Genomic DNA, 24688 nt, shown 5'->3' with positions numbered 1-24688 from the left:
AAGAATGGGGTGGGAATCCCTAAGAACTCGGGGAGGGGCACCTAAGTGCTAGGTGAGCAGGGGCTGAGTTGGAAGGAATGATGATGGAATGGAGGCAGGGGCGTGGTGTGAGAGGAGAGGACCTAGGAGCCCTAGGAGAGGCCTAGGCTCCAGCCCTTCAGCCCTGCGGGCCCCCTGCAGGCTCACCCTCATAGCGCAGGGCCATGCCGGCAGCTGCCCCGCTGCTGTCAGTGCTGAGCTCCACAAAGAAGTGCCGGCCGGAACTGAGCAGTCCCTCGATGGGCAGGTACTCTACCTCGTAGGAGTCATACACTGGAGGGGCCTCCACGTTGTCTCCATTGCGGATGATGAGTCTGGGTCAGGAGAGCAGGAGGGGCACGGCTGGTCCCACTGTCCCGGCTGGGGTGTGGCCCGGACTTCTGTTCTGTCCCCACAGCAGGAATGCTGGCCGGCCTGGTGCTCCCAACCCCCCACAGCTCCCCTCACCTGTCGTCATCCTCTGCCAGGGAAACCTTCTCAAAGTGTAAGTGCAGCCTCTGGCCTTCTGGGGCCTCAAGCAGCCAGTGGCAGGTGAGATTGTTGCTGTAGTTGCCCGGGAAGCCCGGGGAGACAATACGGCCAGTGGTGGCATTGCGGGTCACTCCACCGCAGGCGGCTGTGAGACAGGGCCAGGACTGTGGGCTGGATTCTGGATGGCCTACCAGACCTGCCAGCCCACCCCGGCTCTTGTGCCCTCTGCACCTTTGTGGTTCTGGAGGTCCATCCTTGGCCTCCATGACCCTTCAGCCCGAGACAGCCCGGTTTCTAGAATCCTAACCTTCCACACCTCGGATTATTCATGTGCAGCTCCATTGACAGTGGTAGATCTAGCCATGTGGCCCTGGGGAAGTCACTTTCCCTCTCCGCTGACTCCCCTGGGACACCTTCCCTAACTCCCTCCAGGAAGCCCTTTAAAGGCCTTCACACTGGGGCTCCAACCTTCTTGGATATATCTGCCTCTTCTATCTCATGCCACTTTTCTGCAACTAGTTATTTGCTTGGATATGTCCCTTCATTAGGACCCCCTCGGGCAGGGGCGAGGTCTTTTCAGGCCAGGAAGAGTTGGTATTCAGTGTCTGTTGAATAAAATGAGTGAGTGGGGGTAAAGAAGAGGGCAGGACCCGCTCTGGCCTGACAAACATCTGGTATCCCTACCATCTACCTCCAGATGTTGCGCCCTCAGCGGACACTGCTGGCCAGAACCTGGCCTTATCTACTTTCAGAGATAGCCTCACTATCACCATTGTTTCTGGGCCGACCCCTCTGGCCTGGGACTGTCCTTTTCCAAGGGGAAGCTGAGTAGCCCACCCAGCCCCATCACCGAAGACTTCTGGGTTATGTGGCCACAAGTAATTGAGTGGGGCCAGAGAAGGGGTTTCAAAGGCAAGAGGAGTCCAGGAAGCACTTTCCTCTCCTGGGCACTCAGCTCTGGACCCTGCCTGCTCTGAGATCAGGCTGTCCTGGCCAAGACACAACACCTTTGTCTCTAGATATTTAAGATGGCAGAATATTTTAACTTAATAAAGTTCTTGGGGAGGGGCTTGTGGTGAGTTTCTTCTCCACTTCCCTGCAGAGAGGGCAAGACCCATCTTTCTGCCTGGGCTCAGAACAGAACTGCCCCGCGAATGTGATCATGCCCACCTTCATTTGAATTTGTCTGTGGTTCCCCCAGGTCATCCAAGCTCAAGGTAGCCTTTAAGCCCTTTACGAAGCTGGCCTTCTCCTGACTTGGCTTCAGCCCCATCCCGCATGCGCACCTTGTCATGTCCTCACTGTAGCATGCTTTGTGCTTTCCACACCTTTGCATGTTCCGTCCCAAGAATCTACTCCACTTCCCTGAGCTAACATTCTTGTCCTTCCATGCTTTCTCCCTGGGAAGCTCTCTTTGCCTTCTTCTTCATTTTGGAGCAGCTCTCCCTCCCTTGGATCCCGACCATGCCCTGAATTCACCCCATCCCAGTACGGTTTGCACAGAATCTGCTGCATGCCGGTTTCCCCACTGGCCAGAGAGTTGCCGGAGAGCAGAGACCACATCTGGCTTATTCACCTCTGCTTGTTCCTGGCACCCAGGAAGAGTTTATAAAATGACATAAAGGAGGCGCCTGGGTGGCTCAGTGGGTTAAAGCCTCTGCCTTCAGCTCTGGTCATGATCCCAGGGTCCTGGGATCAAGCCCCAGATGGGGTTCTCTGCTCGGCAGGGAACCTGCTTCCCCCTCTCTCTCTGCCTGCCTCTCTGCCTCCTACTTGTGATCTCTGTCTGTCAAATAAATAAAATCTTTTTGAAAAATAAAATGACATAAGGTTTAAGAACCTGAGCTATTAAAAAAGAAAGAGAAGAGAAAAGATGTCCAAGCACCACCTCCCTTACTCCTCTGCCTTTTACACTGCTGATTAAACGCTCCATCTTCCTTCTGCCAAGAAGCCCCTCTCCCTTGGCAACAACCTCAGAATTATTCATTGTCCAGGCCCAGAACCTGGGAGAAAGTCTCCTTTCACTTGTCCTGCTTTGCTCGACAGTGTCTCTGGGACCTCTTCCCTCCTCTCTATTTCCAAAGTCACTGTCAAGTTTGGAGCCTCTTGCCTGCCTGGCCTCCTGGCCTCTGGATACCACCTAGCTGGCTCTCCTGCGGAATTGTTCTGAGCTCCTCCCTGGCTGTTTTCTGAGCCCCAAACACTGCCTCACCTTGTTGCCTCTGTGCTAAGTGCCTGTACTCTTGTCTATTCACACAATTAATATGTGTAATTTGCATAATATGTGTCCATATTTTAATGGTCAAACCTTCAGGGGTACCTGGGGGGTTTAGTCGGTTAAGTGTCTGCCTTCGGGTCAGGTGATGATCCCACGGTCCTGAGACTGAGCCCCATATCAGGCCTCCTTGCTCAGTGGGAAGCCTGCTTCTCCCACTCCCTCTGCCTGCCGCTCCCCCTGCCTGTGCTTGCTCTTGCTCTCTCTCTCTCTGTCAAATAAATAAATCTTAAAAAAAAAAAAGTCAAGCTTTCAATGTCAATTTCCCCAAGATGCCTCCCAAATACCCATCCAAGAACCATTGCTTCCTCCCTGCCCACGTCATTGGTGTTTTTTTATGACTCTTCATTGGTGTTTTTTACTGCCTGCTTTGGAAATTGGTGATCCATGTGCTTCCTTCTTCTTCCATTTCCCAGAATTGTGGACCCTTTGAGGGCATGGTTTCCATTTAATTCAGTTCTGTATACCCGTAGTGCCTGGATATAGGAAGTGCTCAATATAGGGTTTGGATAAATGCTACAGAGGTATGTGACCATTTTCTGGCTTCCTTTCAGAGAGTAAATGAAGATTCCAGACAGCAATGTAGAGCAGGGATAAGCACCACCTCCCCTTACTCCTCTGTTTAGCCCTGAGTCCCCTGGAGCCACTTACCAATGCAGACAGGCTCCTGGAAATCCCAGAAGGGCTGGGTGGCATTGAGACAGGTGAGAAGCCTGGCACCCTTCAGCTGGTAGCCAGTGGCACAGCGGAAGCGGGCGCTACCTCCTGGGTGGAGGCTGGTGACGGTCACGGCTCCATAAGCAGGACGCCGGGGAAAGTGGCAGCTCAGGAGGTAGGCTGCAGAGAGAAATTGGGTGACATTGTGTGTGTGTGCGTGTGTTTGTGCGCGCGTGTGCACTAAGGGGCTGAGTCATAGTCAGGACAAAAGAGGTCTGCCACAGCCTGCCTGGAGGTGTCACTCGGGACGGAAGAAGCATCGGGAATTCCAGGAAAGACTCTGGTCCCCACCCCAGAAGGGGCCAGAGATATTTCCAGCATCCTGGGCTGGTGAGTGGAGCAAGCGCAGAGCTGGAAGTTAGGAGGCTTGTGTCCTGGTCCAAGCTTCCTGACGCTTTTGGCCAGTTTTTCAGCCTTTCTGTGTCCCAGTTTCCCACTTGTTAAATGAGGTTCAAAATGCCAGGCTACCTACAGGGTTATTAAGAGAATAAAGGGGATAGGATTTTATTCAGCTTTGGCGTCCCTGGAATCCAGCTGAGAGCACATCTTTAAGAAAGGTTTATTGAATGACTTATAGATGGGAAAGCACTTGAAACAGTAAGTCTATCCTCATGTAAAGTATTGATGCTATTTTTCCTGTAGGGGACAGATATGCATTACAGCTAGAACGACTGAAGTCAGACAGTAAAAGCTTTCCCAGTGTTCACTGGCAAGGACTGTGGACTTCTTTTAAAAACAGGATGGGGCAAGGGTGGGGAGGCAGGGCACGCCTGCCTTGAAAGTTGGGGGAAAGACAAGTTGCCTGGGAAAGCTTGGTAACTTTTGGAATTGTGATACCAAGTATGACCGAATGGTGGCAGCAAATCCTACAAGACAACCTGGCAAGTCCCAGACCGGTGCCAAGCCAGGGAGATAGCTAAAAATGAGGGTTAGGGCTTGTGTCCCACAGTGGGAAAGAAGGCTGGAGGAGGTCAAGGAGAGAGGCCGAGTGAAGGCGTGGGCTACAGAGTCTGAAAACCCGTGGGGGTAGTAAGAGGGATAGGGATTGTCTAGACTGAGGATCTTGGGGTGGAGGGGCCCGCCCTTACTGATGGCACTAAGTGGATGGAAAGAGAGGTCCAGGCAGTTCTAGAGGTCCTCGGCTAGCCTCCATGTGGTTTGTGTAAATAGACAAAGGGGCCGCCTCTGGGTAGAACAGGATCCAGAAATGAGTTCCATGATTTTTACCCATCCTGGCTCTATAGTCACTGGGCTTACGAAAAGGGAAAGGATGATTCTTATTCTTCCCTCTCTCATAGCCAATGAGTGGTTCTTTGTGATTGACAGGGATGAAAGGGTAACGTTTAGGGAGTGGGTTCTGGGGTCTGACTGCCTGGGTTTAAAGAATACAAGCTCCCTTACTTGCTGTGCCACCTTGGGCAAGTTACCTAACTTCTCTGTGCCTCCATTTCCCTGTTTAGCACCCCCTCCCCTTCCAGTACTGTATCCAGACTTGTTACATGAGAGGTTAACTGAGAGGACATATGCATAATTCCTGGCACAGAACAAATACCAAATGTCCCAGCCCGCTGTTATTGTTCGGAATCTCAATTAACAAAAGCACCTCACATCTGCAGGCACCATCCAGCTTCTAAAATGCCTTCACACTTCTACAGTATGCTTGGGAAGAAGGAAGGCAAAGTATGGATTATTAACACATTTCCCAATAAGGAAAACTGAGGTTCAGAGAGACTGGGGGAATTGCCCTGATCACATAGCCAGTAAGTGGTGGAGAAGGCATTTGAAGCTCCTGGCTCTAGAGCTTTCCATCTCCCGTCTCCCACCTGCTTCCCCTGGTGAAGTAAAAACCAGGGCTCAGGATTCTGAGGAACCCATGAGTGATAGACAAGATTGCCCTGGGTAGTTGGTGAGGGTGACCCCTCACAATGGCCTGAGGAGAGACCCCTGGCCAGAATGGGATGCGGAGAAGAGTGTGGGGCACTCCCAACCAGAGTGCAGGGAGTGGGGGGTGATACCCAGACAGCTCCCGGTCATGAGTCAGATGTCCTTATATCTTCCCTGTGGGTCCTTATCGCAACCCTCGAAAGAGCGGTCCCCCATTTCACAAATTAGGAAACTGGGCTGGGAAGAGGTGAGAGCAGGAGGCTGGGGGCAGATGAGGAAGCCCCCAGACTCCATAGTGGCCACTTCCCAGGAGGAGCTTCCTCCTGTTGCCATGACTACCGTTCCCAGGGAGCCTGGATGACGGCAATCTGTTGAGCTATTTTCTCCCGGCGTCTGTTTCTGGGGCCAAGTCCAGTGCCAGGAATGCTCAGGAGGGAGGAGGGGATGCCTGGCAGGGCCCTCTGCTTCCTCACCCTGCCTGGGGCTGTGGGAGGGGAGTCGGAGCCTGATTCTACAGATGAAGCCCTTGTGGGGGCCCTTCCTTGTGATCTCCAACATTATCTTGGATAGCTCCGGCAGTGCTGTGGGTACTAGTCCCCTCGCCCCCTCTTCTGGCACCCTCTTTCTCCAGCCCAGGGAGACACGCGTGTGAGCACATGCTCCTCCTGTTCCCATCTCTGGGATCAGGGCTAATTACAGCCTATAATTAGGGGAATTACACTCATTAAGGAAAGAGCTGATCATTGACAAAAACTGGGCCGAGGAGGGAGGGCTTCTGGGAGCTGAGCAGAAGGCAGGACTGGGCCAGCTCTCCCAGCCCCTCCTTGGGGTCTGTACCCTTTGCCGGGCCTCCAGCTCACTGTCTTTCAGCCACCTTTGTCTGGCCCAACAGAGAGAAGGTCCGGGGTTTTGTGCAAAGGAATTTGCGGCAAGAGAGGTTACCATGCCGTGAAATTATGCCCGCTGCTGGGGAGGATTGATGAGCCATTAGGGAGGCTGGCCGGGCCGCCTAGATGCTCACCCTTGTCTCAGCTGGCCCCTGCCTCTGCCAAGCCCTGCTGGCCATTCCTGATGCCAGCACCAGACTGCTCTCCCAGTTTGGGTGGAGAGGCTAGCGAGGGGTGAGTGCATCTTAGGTGGGTTCTAAGCATTTCCCTCTCCAGCGCCCCGTCCTCCTCCCCCTCGGGGCTGTGGACCCAGCAGGGCTGCAGAATCGGTCCCTGACAACACAGGGCAATGCCATAATCGCTCACACCAATTATTTCCCCATTAGCACTCCCCAGTCTGAACTGGTGAGTTACCCTGTCAAGAAGACTTTGCCTGGGGGAAGGGGTATCAGGAGAGATGCTGATGGGAAAGGGGCAGAGGCAAGCCCCTTTTCCTCCCCTTCCCATCCTGCCAGTTCTTTAACCCTTGTTTCTGGTTCCTTCATGGAACACGCTAAGTTCATGGAATGGGCTAAGTGCTAAGCATTTGCCATGAACCCTTTTGTTTAATCCTCCTTGTGACTTTATGGAATAGGCATGTTGGTCACATGTACAGCGGAGGAAAGGAAGGGTTAGAGAGGTCAAATGACCTGTCCAAGGTCAACAGCCAATGGGAAGAGGATTTAGACACAGATCTGCCCATCTCTTGAGTCTGTGATTTTTTCCCATTTTATCTGGCCACTCCCCTATTTCCAGAGGTTTTCTGAGCTGACTGGGGCATGAGCCAGGTCTAGAGTGGATGAGGTGGTTCAGGAAAGCCACGTTGGTTGCTAAGAACCTCCAGAAGGTCACATCAAGCCCCTTTGACCTTGACCCCCTTGCAATTGGGAGGAAGGCCTTCTATTGTTATTGCCTATTTCAGTGTCTACCTCCTCTAGAGATTCTGAACTCCTTGAGGTCAAGGAATGCCTCAAGGCCCTCAAAGATCCTTGACATTGTCATTGTCCAGCACAGCCTGGCGAAGAGCAAAGAGCGGATACCTAGGAAGAGTTTACCGAATGAATAAGTGAGTGAATGAGTAAGTGGAAATGGGCCCCCTGGGACTACAGGGTTCTGTGTCAGGCCCCCTTCACAACCAGATTTCTACAAGGTAGTAGGTGGCAGAGGGAAGGTTCTGGAAGTGTCAGGTGTGCAATAATCACCTTTAGTTGTACAGAGCGTCACAGGGCACCTGCGCCTGTCCCGCTGACTCCCCACACCCATATCTATAATGGCACCAGAGATCCCCAGGAGGACACCCAGTCTGGGCTGGTTCTTCCCCCAGCTGCCCAGGCCTACCTTGGTAGTGGAAATGGAAGGTGCCAGGCCCAGCAGGTGGTGGGAGGCTCTGGAACCTCAGTGCTGCTTGGTGGGTGGGGCTACGGATGACTTGCCCCCTCAGTAGGAAAGACTGGTTGGCCAGGGGCAGTGGGTCAGGCCCCCCCAGGCCCTCCACAGTCACCGTCTCCCCCTCTCGGAGGCTGATGTTCTGGACCTGTCATGGGATAGACAGTGCAAAGCGGAGCAGTCAGCCTTCTTCCTGCTGACGGAGCCCTGCTGCCCACAGACTCCTAGGGGCCCCAGACACAGCCAATCCTCAGCGCCACTTGGCCACTGGAGCCCCCAGGCCCTGAGCTGGGCACTTGAGTGCAGGAGGGGCTCATTTCACCTTCCCGATAACCCTGGGAGAGGGGATCTGAAGTTCATATCCAAGGTCACACAGGGATGATTAGCAGAACTGGAATTTGTAGGCTTGTCTTTCTGTCTCCAAAACTTTTCAGTGACACTAGAACACCAGCTGCTTCCCGTCCCTTCACTTCTCAGGGCTCAGTTTTCCCATCTGCAAAGTGGAGACGGAGTAGGTGTGTTGAACTAGAGGGTGTCCAAGGGCCTGACCAGCCCTTTGAGGTCTTTTTTTTTTTTTTTTTTTTTTAAGATTTTATTTATTTGACAGAGAGAGAGAGATCACAAGTAGGCAGAGAGGTAGGCCAGGGTGGGGGTGGAAGAAGGCTCCCTGCTCAGCAGGGAGCCTGACGCCACCACTGGGCTCGATCCCAGGATCCTGGGATCATGACCTGAGCCGAAGGCAGAGGCTTTAACCCCCTGAGCCACCCAGGTGCCCCTTTGTGAGGTCTTTTAAGCATCAGACCCATGTACTCACTTTCCCTGGATGCCCCCTGTTGGATGTCTCCCAGGCACCCCACCCCCAGCCTGCCTCACACTGAGCTACCCTCTTCCTTCTCCCCTCCACCCGCTGCCCTGTTCCCCTCCACCAGCAGCTTCCCTCTCCATCCATCCCATGCCCAAGTTTGAAACTGACGTCTTGCCTCCTCCCTTATTCCCCACAGCCAATCAGTCATTCCCTCCGATCTATTGGACCCAGATCTTTTTATTTAGCAGTCTCCCAGCCGGCCTCCCTGCCTCCAGGGCTTCACCACTCCTCCCTCCTCATCAGTACTTTCGGAACTGCAGCCCGTGAATAGCCCCAACCTGTGGCCAGCCATCGGAACAGAGTGCTTCCTTGATGAAATCTTTTGGTGGCGCTCCACAAAGCCCCCACTACCTGGCCCTCAAGGCCCTGCCCAGCTTGGCTTCAGCTGACCTGACTGCTCAGCCAGCCTCTCTTGCACACACTGCAGCCTTCCCTCCCCTCCATTCCCCTGGGTATTTGCGTATGCAAGGAATACCCTCTCCTCCTGCCCTCCAGGTGAAGCTGGTCATTCTTTCCCATCTCAGGACCCTCACCCTCTGCCTACCAAGCCTGGCCAATCAATTCTATTGCCTCAAGCTCTCCCTACTTGTCCTCTCTGCATTTCTCCATTAAAGCCCAGGGCAAAAAAATAAAAATAAAAATAAAGCCCAGGGCAAGATATGGGGTCACAACACCCTCTTCAGTGGTGAGTTGCAAAAAAGACGCAGTTGCAATCAAGATGGAGACAGTGAATGTGTGGACCCCCTGGAAGTACATTCTTCGCCTGATTCCTGTGGGCTGAGAAGTGCAAGGATGGATGCTGAGCTCAGGCAGATCGGAGGAGACAGCCGAGCTCTGGACCCCTGAGACTCTAGGTGCTGACAATGCGGACAACCGAGGTGCCCTGGGGACTTCTCTGCCTGCCCGGGAGAAAAGACCCTGTGGGTCTTTGGGGCCCCAAAGACAGCTCATGGCAGGGCAGCAGTGTTGGCTCTCTACAAGGAGCTTCCCTTCCAGGGGACATTCTGGGGGAGGCTGCCTGACCATCTGCCGGGGACATTCCTCGGGGAATTCCTGCCGCCCGGCAGAGGCTGGATGAGGTCCCTTCAAACTTGGAGATTCTATGATTCTAGAGTTGGGCAAACAAGACTCACACACGTGGAATCTGTAATTATTGAGAGATGCTAGGCAGCATATAATTCTGCCTTAAGTGGCACTGAATGCATGCGGCAGGGATCCTCTGGTGGGGGGGAGGGGTTGCAGGCTCGAGGAGAGTGTAGAGCAGGTGGATCTCAGAGGGCCTTGGGGGGCTGGACCTGGGGGGAGGAGGGGAAGGGAGGGAGGACATCCCTGCAGGGAAATCACTAAAGAAACAAAAGCAGAGAAGCAGAGATGAGTTAAGCCTTGTGTCTCATTGCTGTAAACATCCTTTGACCTAGAGCTTCCAGCTCTCAACCCTGCCACTCCCCACCAGTAGTGAAAACATGGCAAAAACAATTAGTATTCATGGAGCACCTGTCAGGTGCCAAGCCTTGTTCTGTTCACAGGCATGATTTCCTTGCCCCCACACTTCTATAAGGCTCGTGGTGAAATCCCCACAAGTCAACAGAGGCTCAGAGAGGCTAAGGAACTTGCAAAAGGTCGCCAAGGTGTTGAGTAGAAGAATCTCGCCTTGTTGGAGGCAAAGGCAACCCCTTCCCTCCCAAACTCCTGCCACAGTCACCTGCAGACAGACATCCAGATGTCCAGATGCTTGTTCCCAGGCCCCAGGCCCATTAGCTTTAGCGCTGGCGTTTGGGCCAGACTGAGCTTTTTCCAAGATATTAAGATTTATGTTTCTATCAGCTATCCTAGCTATCCTTCCACACAACACCCCTCCCCCCATCACCCAGAACCCTGTAAGGCTGGGAAAACTGGGAGCTGAGGCTTATGGCCCCCTCCAGCCAGCCTGGCTTCCAGCCCAGCCATTGTGAGGGCTACCTCAAGACCATGGGATGGAATGGACTTGGACTACCCCGGGGCTCACTTCCTGAAGGCCTCCTGTTCTCAGCTAGAGGCTGTGTGAGTGGCTCTGCTCCCCTCGGTCCGAGCACCCACTTCCAGGCCTGCCGCAGTGGCTGCAATGTAATTTGTCACTTTTTCGAGGGCCAGGCCTGACAGGGGCCAGACAGGGCTGAGTGTTGGACAAGGAGGGTGATGGAGTCTTGATGCAATTTGCAGGCATCGGAAGAGCTTGGGAGACAGATTGAAATGTCAGCTCTGCTCACAAGGGCCTTCTTCCCACACCCCCTAGCCTGTGACAAGGGGTGAGGAGGAGGGAGCTGGGGGCTGGGTAGGGGGAAGGAGCAGAGGGAGGTGAGGACAATTCTGACAGGACCTAGGGCTGTCTTGCACTGCCTGGCTTCCTGCTGCCCCTGAAGTCAGTACAAGGAAGGACGTGGGGTGGGGGGAGGGGACACCACTCCTTCCTAAACTCCCGGGAGGCAGGGAGGATTTAGGTTGCCCTCTGCTGGCCCCCCCCAGATCATCAGGCTTGACTGGCTTGTCTGTCCCCATTGAAGCCACCAGTCAGGTTTCCAGAACATGCCCTAATGGTGTGACTCATAGGTGGGACAGTGCCACAATTCCCCCCAGTAAAAACCCTGCACAGGCCAAGGACAAGCTCAAGGGTGACTCTGGTGTGTGAGCCCCTCCCCCAGAAGATGGCCACAGGCCCTGCTCCCCTACGCTCTTCTGGTCACCAGCACCCACGTGTGTACTCTGACACAAGCCCGGTTGCACACATGCAGCTCCCTCAAACACATGGCAGGGCACACGTGCGCCCTCATTCCCATGTGCTCCCCCACATACAAGCCCCTCCTCACATGTGCATGCTCCACAAAATCCATGTGCTCCCCCAACTCTACGTGCTCCCCCACACCCACGTGCTCCCCCACTCCCCACAGCAGGAGAGGCATAACTTTTCCCAGGAGACCCTTTTGTCATTTCAAAGCTTTCACACCCTTTATCCTTTCCTGTATCACAAAATCTCAAGGAGGGAATCCGAGCAGATTTTATTTACTTCTGCTCTATAGACAAGGGCACCTCGCAATCAGAAAAGTGCAGAGGTCCTCTTTGTGTCATACCATACACCCAAAGCAAAGCCAGGATTCTGGACTGGGACCCCCCGATTCCTGGCCTAGGGCTTTGTCTTCATGCATAGCCTCCTAGGCCCTTCCCCAGACTGGAAGAATTCCAGGTGGGCGTCTTACAGGCGCAGGCAGGGAGGAGCTGAGGAAAGGGATGCACCCCTATGCACCCCCTGTTCGGCTTAACCATGCCTGGGCCAATCTCCTAGGCCAGGGGGAGAACAGGGGCTCTTGAGTCCTGAAATAGCTTCCAGCTCTATCACTGACTAGCTGAAAGGTCCTTGGGGGAAGTTACATGACCTTCCTGAACCCCAGTTTTCATGTGTGGAACGGGATGGTTGTACCTACTTGATAGGGTTGTAAGGATTAAGTGAGATCCCACCTGTAAGGGGCTGAGCACTGCCGAGGGGTCCTCTTCCCCTTTTTGGGGGGGATCTGGGCTCTACCTTGGTGAGACTAATGCTTTTGATGTGATGGTAGCTGGCCGTCAACCCACCACAGCCCCAGCTCTTCTAGGGCTCTGCCTCGGGGATACTGTCCATGGGAGCCACCCTCTCTCTGGACCAGGTTCTACAGCTGCTAGGAAAAGGAAGCAGGGTCAAGAGCTTGAAAGACCACGGCCCGGTTGGCCTAGAAGGGGGCTTCCTGAACCCAGGAGAGGGAACATGCTCAGATGGACTGGCTGGGAGCGCCTTTCAGCATCATCTGATTCATCTTCTTTTACAGAGAAGCAAACAGTTCCAGGGAAAGCTGGGGGCTTTGCTGGTCACCAAGGGACGGGCTGCCGAGGCTGGAACCTCAGTCCCATATGACAGCCTCTGTGCCTGTCCACAAACCCTTATGGGACAGAGTCTGCTTTAGGAATGGGGAGAGTGGTCTAAATGCATGGGGCCAGACCTGCCTGCACCTCCCTAATTCCTCTCAGATGAGCCTTCCAGAAGCTGGAAAAGAGGAGGTTGCCCAGAAATCTCACCCCATGGACCCACCACCCTATTGGTGTCCCTATCAGGCCTGGTCCTGGAGTTCTGGCTATCAAAGTGGCAGCTGGCCTGGCGTGGAAGAGCTATGTTCCAATGGGGCCACCTGGGGCACAAGGGTGGGGATAATGGGCAGCTGTGCCCAGGCTCCAGATGGTACAGAGAGCAGTCAAGCCAAGATGGAGACTGGCAGTGAGAAGGCTCTTGAAATGCCAAGTGCAATGAGATACACATGCCAGGCCCATTTGAAAGGCCTGGAGCCCTCAGGGGAGACCGGCTGCCTGGAGAAGGGATGGCATCCACACGGGCCCAGGGTCTGGTGTCCAGCCATCCTGAAGGGACTTCTCAAGAGAGCCTAGCACAGTGCCTGACCCCAGCTGAAAGAGGTAAACCTCCTCTGTTTACGGAGGACCTGAGGTGGCCTCCTCCCTCTGGGCAGCTCAGACCCTCGGCCACAGTGCACAGATCAGTGCAGCAGCCTGAAGGGAGGTGGGGGCAGGAGATAAAGCAGGTTATGAGGGGCTGGAGTCCAAGACATGGAGAGCATGGGAGTTTGGAGTTCTAGAAGCCCTGAGCCTGTTCCTCATGAAAAGAGGCCCCAGACTTTATCCAGAGCTATGGTCACATGGCAGGGGCCCAGCATAGTGTCAGGGATGTGAGCTGTGGGTCCTTCACATGCTTCTCTCCTCCCATGGTTTCTCCCATCCACCCCTGCCTGGATTCCATCCCTTCCACCTGCCCTGAACTGTACCTGTGAACTCGAGGAGGGGCAGGCCAGGGCTCACCCACATTGGAGGGAAGCCACAAGTCTTTCCCCAAGTCTGAAGAGGCCACGGGCACCTTCTCAGTCTTCCAGCCACCTCACCCATTCCATTCCCCACTGCCCAGGGAGACCAGCACTGTTTTCAGGCCTAGCCTCTGGCAGGAGGGCGATTCGGAAGCACCTAAGTTCACCTCTTGCTCGCATGCAATGAAAGTCACCTGTCCCATACAGTCCTGGGAACCATCAACAGCCAGACCACCTTAGCCATGGCTTCCTGATCCTGGTGTGTCAGCTGACCTCTCCTCTGTCAGGTCCCAGAGCGGCTATCACGGCCTCCGGAAGGCCTTCTCTGACCCTCCAGGCTGAAAAGTGTGCCGTATCCCTGCATTCCTGCCATGCTCCTGCTTCCCACTCCATCCCAATGGTGCCGAGCCTTCTCCGGCCAGTGCTTCCGATTTCCATCTCCCCCAGGAACTGTGTCCAGCGCCCCCTCACACAGCCTGCCACGTGATAATTTCTCCACTTATGTTTGTAGAGCAAAGTCATTCATCAAACAAAAAAATGTGAGTTAATGGCTCACTGAGTGACCTTAGGGAGTTGCCTTTCCTTGCTGGCCTCAGTTTCCCCAACTCTCCATTGGTACAGGTCTGCAGGATCAGTAATTAATTCTTCTGGTCCCCAGGAGATCTGGGTGGTGTGGCTGGGAGGCCCAGGAGGAGCAGAGGTTCCAGATCTGGCCCCCGAAGGAGATGAACCGTAACCCTTGCTTCAGCACTGGCTGATGCTGTCCCTTCTCCCCCTCCCCACCCCCCGGGCCTTCCTGCCATGGTCTCAGACTCTTAATTCTGGCCATCAGGGCCAACTGGATCCCTCAAGGACTCTGCCCCACGGTGGTGGGGTGGAGGGCGGTGCCAGCGTCTGGCTGCCACATTTGCAGACCGCCATCCCGGGCTGTGACAGGTCTTCATCTCAGGGTTGCCTGGTAACAGCTTTTGCATTCTGATGGGAAAAAAAAAAATGTGGCAGCCCCAGACGACAACAGACATAGGGCTTATGGTGGGGGGCAAGCAGGGTGGGGCTCATGCCCGGGGCCAGGGCTGGAGCCCACAGAGCCAGCATCTTGCCCCTTTGTGGAGAGGACCTAGACCGGGCCCAGCCTGGCTCAGGGGGCTTCAGTAGGAATGGCAGCCTTGGGGGGCAGGTGATGCCAGCTCAGGCTGGCAGGAGGGCCCTCAGCCTGGCATCTGCCCCTTCCCACCCCCTTCCCCACACCTGCAGCTGGTGCCTTCTACCCGGTGAGCCACAGCCGGTGCCACCTCTCATTAGGTGATGATTTTACATTAATTACCTTAATTAAGCGGCACTGAGTGCTAATGGCTTGGGGGGGGGTGGCGGAGGCTCCTAATTACCCTCCCTGTCAGCCCAGAGCGAGGGGCCCAGGGCTTGGCAGAGCAGGAGCAAACAGTCACAGAGAGAAGGGGAGGGGCCCACTGGTGGGGGGAGAGGGTTCCCCTTCCTCTGGTCCTGACTCAGAGACCTGCCCTTGACATCCCCAGGACAGGCGTAGCTGGCTCCAGGCTCAGATCCAGGGGTTTAGGGATGGGTGGGGAGCATAGGGACGGGTAGGGAGCAGGCTGAGAGCTAGGAGCGGCCAGCACTGCCCTGTTTCCCAGACTCCTCCTCTGCCCTCTTCCCTCTGTTCTCAGTCACTTGCCTGATACTCTCAGCTGGGCCGAATGCCCGCCTCTACCTCCATTCTCTCTCCATACTCAGGCCACTGTTACCTCTTTCCTTCCTTCCTCCAACCATCTGTGCATTCATTCAGCCAGTCCACGGAGACCCCATTCTGGGACCCCACTCAGGGTACTCCTCAAGGAGCCCACAGTCTGGCTGGGGATGTGGCCAGCTATTAACAGACTCATAGGATGGGGCATCAGGAGATAAGTCCCTGAGAAAGTGACACCGAGAGTGAGTCCCAGAAAGGGATAAGAGGATGACACTTCTGGGCAGAGGGACCAGCATGTATCATTGGGGTTTGTGGGGAAAGCAACCTTGGCCCATCCAGCTAGCTGGTCAATGCAAAGGGTCGGGGAGACAATGAGGGAGGGAGTGGTTGGACATGGGCTGGAGGGACTGGCCTCCATTCAGAGGCCTCTGGGGAGGTGTGGAGGGGAGGACTGTCTTCATATGGGAAAATGACTGCAGTGGAGGGGCGCCTGGCTGGCTAAGTCTATAGAACATGCGACTCTTGATCTTGCGGTCATGAGTTCAAGTGCCACGTTGGGCCGAAGAGCTTACTTATATAATTAAAAATATATATATAATAAAAGAAAAGTGACTACAGTGGAGGGGGAGGACAGTGGGGGCAGGCAAGAGTGGGGTGACCAGTGAGGCAGCCACTGCTTCACCTGGGGGAGGGATGATGGAGGCTGGACCACATGGTGGTGGTGGGATGGACGGGAGAAGCCGGCAGATCTGAGTTTTGGGGAACGTCATGATAGAATGGAGACACCAGTTGATGGGACTCAGGGAAGAGGAAGAAAGAGGGGCCAAGCTGGCCTCCAGGCGCCGTCCATATTGCATGGTGGCGGCCCTGCTCCCTGTTTCTGAAGGGTTGGGGTGTCCATCTCTGAGGTCAGGAGTGGTGTTTGGCAAGCAGGTTTAGGGGAGCAAAAGGGAAGAGTTAGCTTTGAGGCTCATGGAGGTGGAAGAGCCTATGAGACATCCAGGAGGACCGGCAGGTTCAGGGTTGAGGAGCAAGAGAGAGTCTTAATCCCAAGGGAAGGATGAGATGGCCCAGGGAGGCAGCGGGAAGGAAGCTGGGGCTGTGGGTCTGACTTGCCCACCAGATGGTTCTCTCTGATGGTGTGCCATGTCTATCTTCCCCAGCTCTGCACCCCAGGAGCCAGCACTGGGCCTGGCCCAGAGTAGCTGCTCAGGGAGTATTTGCTGAAGGAATGAGTGAGTGCGTAAGTCAGTCAATGAGGCCCCCTGGCTCTTTCAGGCCCAACCATGGAGCCCTACATTCATGCTCCCCCAACCACATAAATTCAGACCCTCGCACACTCCTCTGCTCCTCCAAGAGTTGAGCCCCTCCTTAAACTCTCCTGAGCTCCCGATGAAGCCCTTGGGAACAGAAGCTCTTCCCTCTCTAGAGCACAGGGCAGAAGCTGACCAAGTTTTAGGCCCAGCCCCAGCTCTAGGCCAACCATGCCGCTGAGCATCCTCACCTCGGCCAGTGGCCAGCACGTTTCTGGAAAAATAACACACTAGTCCGAGCTTCGTCCCGGTGGGAGCCAGGTTGCTTACCTTGATTTCTACACCGTAGCCGGGGTAGACGGAAATGTAGTAGAAACAGTCCAGGCCGGCATCTGGAGGTGAGCTGGGGGCCGTGGGGGAGTCCAGAGAGCCCTCCGGGCCTGAGAAATTCCAGCTACAAGGGCCTGGGAGGCAGGAGGAAACACAAGGCTAAGCCCAGCTCTGAGGGTGTTGGTTCAACTAAAACTGACCACTGTGTGTGTGTGTGTGTGTGTGTATGGTGAAGCCCAGCTCTTGGGGCACCTATTTCCCTGTTGAAAGAAGGGGACCACCTTTGAGCACCTACTAGGTGCAATTTTATCTCAGTTGTCACAGTGGCTCAATGAGGTAGGTCTTATCACCGTTTTACAGATGAGTCTCAGCGAAGTTCAGCAAAATTCCTAGGGTCTGTTGTCATTCCTTCAGATCCGGATTAGAACCCAGGCCATCTGGTTCCCATCCACTTGCCTACTGCAGGCTGGCCCTTGGTGCCAAAGGGCAAGGCAGGCTGGCATAGTGACAGGGGCAGGGGACTACAGGGGCCCCGCCGTTCCCCCATACCCATTTCCAGATCTCCAAGCCAGCGGGGAGCTGACCTGGTGGCTGGACGGTGGTGATGGTGGTGGTGACAATGGTGGTGGTGGTCTCCTCATCGTCCCCTGAAGCCGTGGAGGTCGTGATGGCTCCCTCTACCCCAAGCCCCAGGGTCTGGGACTTGACCTCTGGAGCCCATGGTCTGCCCATATCTCCAGGACCCTCTTGGGTCGGGGTCCAGGCTCTGCTGGGGGGTGTAGTATTAGGCCTTTCCCCGGAACCCAGGCTGGGTACGGGAGGTAGGGGAGCTGTGATATGATGTACGGGGGGCTCAGACTCCCGGCTCCAGGGTCTTTCTCTGGCCTGGGGGTGAGTGGGAGCTGCAGCCATGGCCGGAGTGGGGCTGGTGAAGACAGGGCGGCTGTCCTGGTTGGTCAGGCGGGGAAGGGGACTCGGGGTGAACGGTGTTGGTGGGTCAGGCTGGAAAGGCAGTGCTGGCCTCAGCCCCTCCTCGCCACCCTCCAGCCCTTCTTGTAAGAATTCCTCGAGCAGTGGGTGGTGGTTGAGCAGCTTCAACGTAGGGGCTGTTGTGACGAAGTGGACGCCTCGTTCTGGCTGCTCAGGTGTGGGGGCCACAGTCAGCTCCCCGTCTGTCTCCTCGATGCCTGGGGCCTGCCCGTCCCCCGTGGTTGGGGTCTCTGAGGAGAGTCCTGAAATAATAACGCATGATCAGAGATTCTCCCCCTCCCCAAAGGGAGGGGCACCACAGCCCATCCAAATCGTAGGAGACCCTATGATTTGTTGAGATCCTACGATCTGTTGAGAACCAGGAGCTCTAGAATCCAAGACCCGGGAATGAGATGATATCATCTATTTCCAGGATGTCTCATGAGATATCCTTTCTCCTCCAACACCAGAGGTAGACAGACGTTATTGATTTATCTTGCCAGGAGTTCCTGCTCTTCTCAGATTTGGCCTCAGAATCCTTCTCAACACAACACTCTGGGCAGCCATGCTTGCCACCTTAGACTGACATGAGAGAGAAATATTTGCCACACCTAATCGGGGTCTCATTTAATAGATGAAGAGACAGGCCAAAGAAAGGAAGTGGCTTCAACCAGTGAGTTGAAGCCCTGAGGTAAGACCCTTACCAAGAAGGCCAGGCCCCACCACAGTGACTTTTCTGCTGAGATTATAGGTCATTCAAGTTCATTTTCTATTCTCAGTGAAGCTGCTGGTCATTAGTCTCAGGAAATGTTTCATATATTTGGGGTTTTGTTTTATTTTCAAAATTTTCCCTTCATTTTATTTATTTATTTGAGAGAGAGAGTGGGAATACCGGTGGCATGAGGGGAAGAAGGAGAATCAGACTCCCTGCCAAGGAGGAAGCCTGATGTGGGACTCAATCCCGGGACTCCAGGATCATGACCCGAGCCAAAGGCAGATACTTAACTGATTAAGCCATCCAGGAGCCCTGGGGTTTTGTTTTAGATTCCCTCATGGGTACACGATATCTTTGTTAGGGTCCCATTATGTCCTATTTCTCTCACTTCTCAGTCATTTATCTTTTTTTATGTTTAAATCCTTTTAGAACAGTGATGTGAATAGAGGGGGGAAGAGACAAGCTCTAGAGTAAAGCCTGTGTGGCTTCAAATCCCAAATCCATTCCACTTCCGGGCTGTGTGACCTCAAGCAAATAACCTAAACTCTCTGAAACTTCGTCTACTCATCTGTAAACTAGGGTTTCATTTTTAGGATTAACTGAGGATTAACTGATATTACTTCTTTTCCTCATTTGACACATCTTTCTGAATTCCCATTATCTTTCTTTCTCCGCCCTCCCCCCATTATCTTTCCTGTGTTACTAGCCAAAGCAGGGATAGAATAGTTAGTCCTAATCCATGGCAGACACTGTTAACCAATTTTGGGTATTTCTTGCTGAGCCACATGGGACTTCAGAATCCTTCTCAACACAATTATCCCAGCAGCCACTACCAGTCAATTAGATAGGCTCTGGAAGATGAAACTTAGTTGCTCTTGCTGGTTCGAGGTACAGATTGCTCTGCCATTAATTATTTTGACTTTTACAACCCCATATCTGGACAGATGATGCCTATTCTGCTTGTGGCCCACTAGGCTCTCCAGCTCCTCATCTGCCGGGAAAAGGTCAATGGATGCTGGCTCCAAATTCAGCTCCTGTAGAATTTTGCCTGCCTGAGAAGGCTGGGAGGGGATTCTGATCCTAACAGCTCTCAAAATGGCTGCATGAGCACTTGACGGGAGACACAGCCAGGGCGTTAACAGTTTGCAAGAAGAAGGTTGGTTACTCTTAATGTCTGATGGTGGGGCTGTCATTTCACAGACTCACACCCACCCCATGGATTGGCAGGCACAAGGAAGTGGCAGATGGCCTACATTCTGTTCAGGAGTCCATAGCAGCTCTGATGTGTCAGACAAAGGGGAGGAGGGAAGGGATGGGGTGGGAGAGGTGGGTGGAGGTCAGAGGGCTGGCTCTCCATTGCTTTGGGTCAGAGGAGTCTTGATGCCCCAAAGCACCAAGAAAACAGGACCAATTGCATCTCCTGAGATGCCCAGCAAAGCAGCCCATCTGTGCCTTGGCATTCTGTGCCAGTCACCAACAACACAGCGCCCAGGCAGGCTCATACCCTCTGGAGCACATGATCTGCCAGTGGCCCTGCGTCATTCATTTGAGTCATCAATAGAGGGTCTGAGCAGTGGCTATGACATGCCAGGACATGGTTCCTCTCTTTGCCCACTTCCCAGATGTCACACGGTCTTTGCCAGGTGAATAGAGACTGATCTTAGCCTAGTACAAGGAAGAAGAGCCTTTCTCATCGCATAGACTGAAGACCAAGTGTCTCTTTCCAGGATTGCGCCCTAAGAGATGTGGCCTGTGGCTCCCAGGGTAGGTACCTGTGGGATTCTTCCCTGGGGGAGGGAGGGCAAGGAGATCCTCTGCCTCAGGAAGACAGCGCAGCGGGCAGAGCTCCTCCCGCTGGCTGCCAGGTGGGTGCTGGGCAATGGAGCAGAGCTAATGGGCACCTCCCATGTCACTGTCAATTGCACTGACTGTGTTATCTGGGGGGACTGAGCTCTTGGTTAAATGGGATCGAGATAGCATATCAAAGGAGCAAATTGATTCCATAATCAGCTGCCACTTGGTCCCGGAGGGTGCTACCCACTGTCAGAGAGGGTAAGATAATCTCCAGGAGACAAGCCATTTCTGGGGACAGGGCATCTCCGGATATCTTGGGTGATTCTGATGGAAGCTTGAGGCCCTGTGACCTGCCCTCCCTGCCACCAGGCTCCCTAGGTTCTCCGCTGGCGCTGAGTTCAAAAGTACAGAGATTGACAAAGAGGGGCATGTGATGTTGGGCATAGTGAAAGGGATGGCAGGGACCCACATGCTCAGTCAGGCTGTTCTCAGATCTTGTATTATATCATTGACATTGCAACTCTGGAGATGGGAATTACAAAGAACCTGAAGCCCAGATAGGTGGGGTAAGGACTCGTTGGGTCATACAGTGGTGGAGCTGGGGTTTGAACCTTTGCTTAGTCTTCCCAGGATACTAGCCTGTCTCACAGGAGGAGAGAGGAGCTATCCAGTAGAGAACCCCCCTAGCCAGCCTGAGTGACTAAGGCTCAGAGAGAGAATAGACTTGTCCAAGGTCTCATGCAATCTGGAAGTAGAGCTGGGATCAGAATTTCTAGTATCTGGAACCTGAGTCGAGCCTGACCTGGTCCGGACTCTCAGGAAGCCTCCTGGCTGGGACCCAGAGAGCACCCACCCAGTGCCCAAACCACATCTGAGTCTGGACCCCAAATCAGAAACCCTTAACACTGGTTTCTCTGGGCAGGGGCAGGGGCAGGCACCCCTGTGTTCAAATGTCAGCCCAGGAAAGCTGCCTCTCAGAGCTTTTGAGGCTACAGAGACTCAAAAGGGCGGGCAGCACCCCCTACCATTGGGGCAACATTGAGGCAGGCCTGGGGTGGGGAGAGGACAGCTATAGATGAGACCTCTGCTGTCGGAGAAAATGTGTTGACCCTGAGCGTGTCAGCATCCTCATCTTTAAATGAGGATATTACTGCCTCTGTCAAGCAAAGGGCAGCTGCGTCTAAGGCCCCCGTGTAGGACGTGGACGGGTTCCCCCAAGGACTCCCAGGGCTGCTCCTCTCTCCTCTTCTCCAGGAGGGATGCAGGGCCTGGGGCCTCTTCCTTTATGAGGGGTGGGTCCGGGGAAACACCCCTTTCCTCCCCGCCACTGCCATCCCCACCCCGGAGGAGCCCCGGAACTCCCCGGCAGCCCCCCGCCCCGGCGTGGCCCTGCCGCCGCCTGGGCCCTCCCCCCGCATTAGCTCTTAAGCTATGCAAATAGACATCGGAGGGAGCCCTGTTTAAAGTATTTAGACGAAATGAAAAAAGGCTTTCATCGGCACTAATGAGCCATTCAGGATGCCTCCCCGGTGGATTCTCTCCCGCTCCCGCCTCCCAGCCCGTGCCACCCCCACCCCCCAACCGTGGCCCCTCTTGGGATTGGAGGCCCCTCCCCTTCCCCCAGGCCCAGACTGGGCCTCCCGGGGAAGGCCACCTGCCTGGCCGTTCCTCCCCAGGGCCCAGCTTGGTAAGGGGAGAAATGGGAGTCGGGTGATCCACACCGGGCAGCCTCTGATTGGATGTGGGGGCGGGGTGAGGGGTTGTCTAGCCTCTGCTTAGGGGAAGCTGGAAAGACGGGGGACTTTTCTTCACAGCATCCAACCAGGTAGGCATTATCGTCCTTGTCTTATAGATGGGGAAACTGAGGTGCGCTGAGGCCCAGGAGGCTGCCAAGGGTTTACAGTGCTCGTGGGCTGTGGAATTGTGGTCTGTGGAGGGAGTGATGGAAGGATTGGGGTCACAGTGGAGTGGCCCTGCCTGGAGCACCTGCTGCATGCCTGGAACAGACTCCAGATGCCCCCTCAGGACCAGCTGGGCTGCCCCAATTGGTGCTATTGTTTCTGCAAATCTTTCTGCACCAGCCAGCTGGAAAAACTTCAGGTTCCAATCCCAAATCCATATGCCTCACTGCCCCCCTGACCTGGGCAGGGGGCCGCCCGCTTGGGCCTCGGTTTCTCCTTCTGTGGAGTGGTGACGTCTGGGTTTGGTGAGGGCCATCTAGAGACAGGCCTCTGCTCCCATCTGCCAGCCCCACCCGGTTCTCTGCAAGGGCAGAAGGGGCCCCTGTCACTCCGGTAGTTCCTGCAGAGGGCCACAGTTGCTGGCCTCCTAAGGAGGAAGCCAAAGAGGGCACAGGGAGGGGAGCCCAGAGTTCTGAGCTGAGGTCAGCCTTGATCCCTTCTTTGTGGTAGCAGTGGCTCCCAGCTGGGGTTGTGGGGGAGGGGAGAGCTTGACAGCAGGTGGGTATACAGGGGTGCCTGGGGATACAGTGGGCAGGGAGCCCACCCCTCTGGGTTCTGGAGGTTAAGCTGGCCCAGCATAAGAATGAGAATTTAATGGGATACATTTATTATCCCATAAAAGTTAATGAGTTTATTCTGGAGGTTCCCTGGCCCCTTTCAACTTTTAATAGGGGATTAGTGAGGGCCTGGCCCCTGCAGACCCTCATTATCCCAGAGCCCAAGGGAGGGAAGAGAGGTTCTGAGAATGAGAGAGCCTGGGCCCCCAGAGCGGCAGCCTGGTCTCCATAGTGACAGTACTACTGGGCCCAGGCCTGCCGCCTGAAATAAGAGAGCCCAGCTAGAAACTAGCAGGGCCACATAGGGCCCCTGAGGCCTGAGGTCCAGTTCTGGAGGCTTCTGATTTGATTCTATGTGCTCCTGTGGTATTTACAGCCACTATCCCCACATCTGAGGTCGATTTGCTGCTGTCTGATTACTTGTATTAACAGGAAAGGCGATATAAACCCCATGTGACAAATGGGGAAACTGAGGCCCAGAGCGGGAGTGTGGTTCTCCAAGGTCACCCAGAAGACATGGCAGAGCCTGAATGGACACATTCGGCCTCATCTGGAGCCGGATAGCTGTCAGGACTCAGTGTTGACCCAGTACCTTCACGTGCCACGCTCCTCCTTCCCTTCCTCTAAGGAGGTGTGTATCATTATCCCCAGAGATAAAGACTCCCAAGCCCAGAGAGGTTAAGTAACACATCTAAGGTCTTGCGTCTAATGACTGGAACTCCGAGCTGGACAGCTCCATAGCTCATCTCTGTCCACTCTCTCCCTGGGGCCTCCGGACTATCTTTCCAGCAGCCTGGCCCCACTATCTTAGGGCACTCGTCATGGGAGCCCCACAGCTTGGGGCGATGGGGAAGGAAGTCCCCATGGTTTCCCATGGGGACAGTGGTTAGAGCGGACACAGAGATACACTCAAAGGGACCTTCTCAGCTAGAACAGGTGCCTTCTCAGCTAGAACTGCCCCATTTGCTCACTCTTCCTTTGTCTCTTCAAACCCTCCCCATCCTACCAGGCCCAGCTCCTATCCCCCTTCTGGGGAGCCATCGGTGCTGGCCAAATGGGTCACAATAGCTCCCACCTCTGACCTCCTGGGTGGGGGGTACTTCCTGGCGGGGGATGCTCCGCACAGGTACTGATTGGGTCTGTGAGCAAGGGTCCAGCACAAGGCCTCTCTCTTCCCACATCTCTGCCCACAAATGCTGACCCCTGGTGCTTGACACAGTGAAGGGTGGGCTCAAGGATTCTGCCTGTCTGCATACTTGGAAGGCTCCCTTCTCCCCAAAGTGCCTGGCCTTTGTCCAGCAGGGGTGGGCAGGGGAGGGCAGAGGCGGGCAGGGGCGGGTCCTACAGGAAAAGATGGGCAGCCATCCCTTGGCAGTTCCCCAGCACAGCCCCAACTGGCAATTGAGGAAGAGTGTCTGCTGACACAAGCTAGTGGGCCGCCCAGTCCCAGACCACCCTCTTCTTCTCTGCCACCGTTCACCTTCTCATCACACCCTTCTACTACCCTCTCTTGGTCAACCCCTGGCAGTCCAGTAAAATCTGGAGTGCAGATATGAATAGAGGCACCCCTTCTTGGCCAGGCCCCAGGCAGGGAAGACACTGATCCCCAGAATTTGAGCCCACGGAGCCTCTGTAAACATCTCATCCCTCCCTCATTAATACAAGAGGAACCTGAGTCCAAAGGGCTTTCCCAGGTGATGCAGCAAACTTGGAGCAGGGTTGGGGGTCAGGATGTTGGGGCTCAGGGAGCATCTTGCCCAACCGCTCTGAAGAATAAACTCTCTAAAACTTCTGGGGCTGTGTACCATCTGTGGGCATACCTCTGGGGACAGAGAGCTCACTACTTCCTAAGCTGCCAGGGGTAGATTTGTCTCCCAGCATCGTGAGTTGGGGTGGTGGATAACCCTGGGCTTTGGCATCTCAAGGTTGGGGTCTTCTTGTTAGATGGAGAGAGCAGGTGTGGGGGTAAGTAG

The 24688-nt window shown here is 54.7% G+C and overlaps 2 protein-coding genes and 1 long non-coding RNA gene across 7 annotated transcripts in view; 1 reads left to right on the top strand and 2 right to left on the bottom strand.

The window, feature by feature from the left end:
- Window positions 1–24688, bottom strand: part of ALDOC (aldolase, fructose-bisphosphate C) — a 1020901-nt gene that overhangs the window by 348686 nt on the left and 647527 nt on the right. The window lies entirely within an intron of this gene.
- LOC309851686 overlaps window positions 1–24688 on the top strand; it is a 132074-nt gene that overhangs the window by 28211 nt on the left and 79175 nt on the right. The window lies entirely within an intron of this gene.
- The window catches only part of SEZ6 (seizure related 6 homolog), a gene marked incomplete at its 3' end in the record, with an annotated part of 44250 nt that overhangs the window by 5353 nt on the left and 14209 nt on the right, over window positions 1–24688 (bottom strand). For all 5 annotated transcript variants that reach the window (XM_082707063.1, XM_082707064.1, XM_082707065.1 and 2 more), the window contains exons 2-7: window positions 17304–17951; window positions 16720–16853; window positions 7651–7846; window positions 3437–3622; window positions 487–655; window positions 187–353 (exon numbers count right to left, since the gene is read on the bottom strand). In XM_082707063.1, coding sequence (XP_082563189.1) covers window positions 187–353; window positions 487–655; window positions 3437–3622; window positions 7651–7846; window positions 16720–16853; window positions 17304–17951 — 1500 coding nt within the window. The remainder of the gene's footprint in view (window positions 1–186; window positions 354–486; window positions 656–3436; window positions 3623–7650; window positions 7847–16719; window positions 16854–17303; window positions 17952–24688) is intronic.

This window comes from Mustela nivalis (genome assembly GCF_964662115.1).
Source record: "Mustela nivalis genome assembly, chromosome: 17".
Lineage (NCBI taxonomy): Eukaryota > Metazoa > Chordata > Mammalia > Carnivora > Mustelidae > Mustela > Mustela nivalis.
This window is presented reverse-complemented; position numbering and strand designations above follow the sequence as displayed.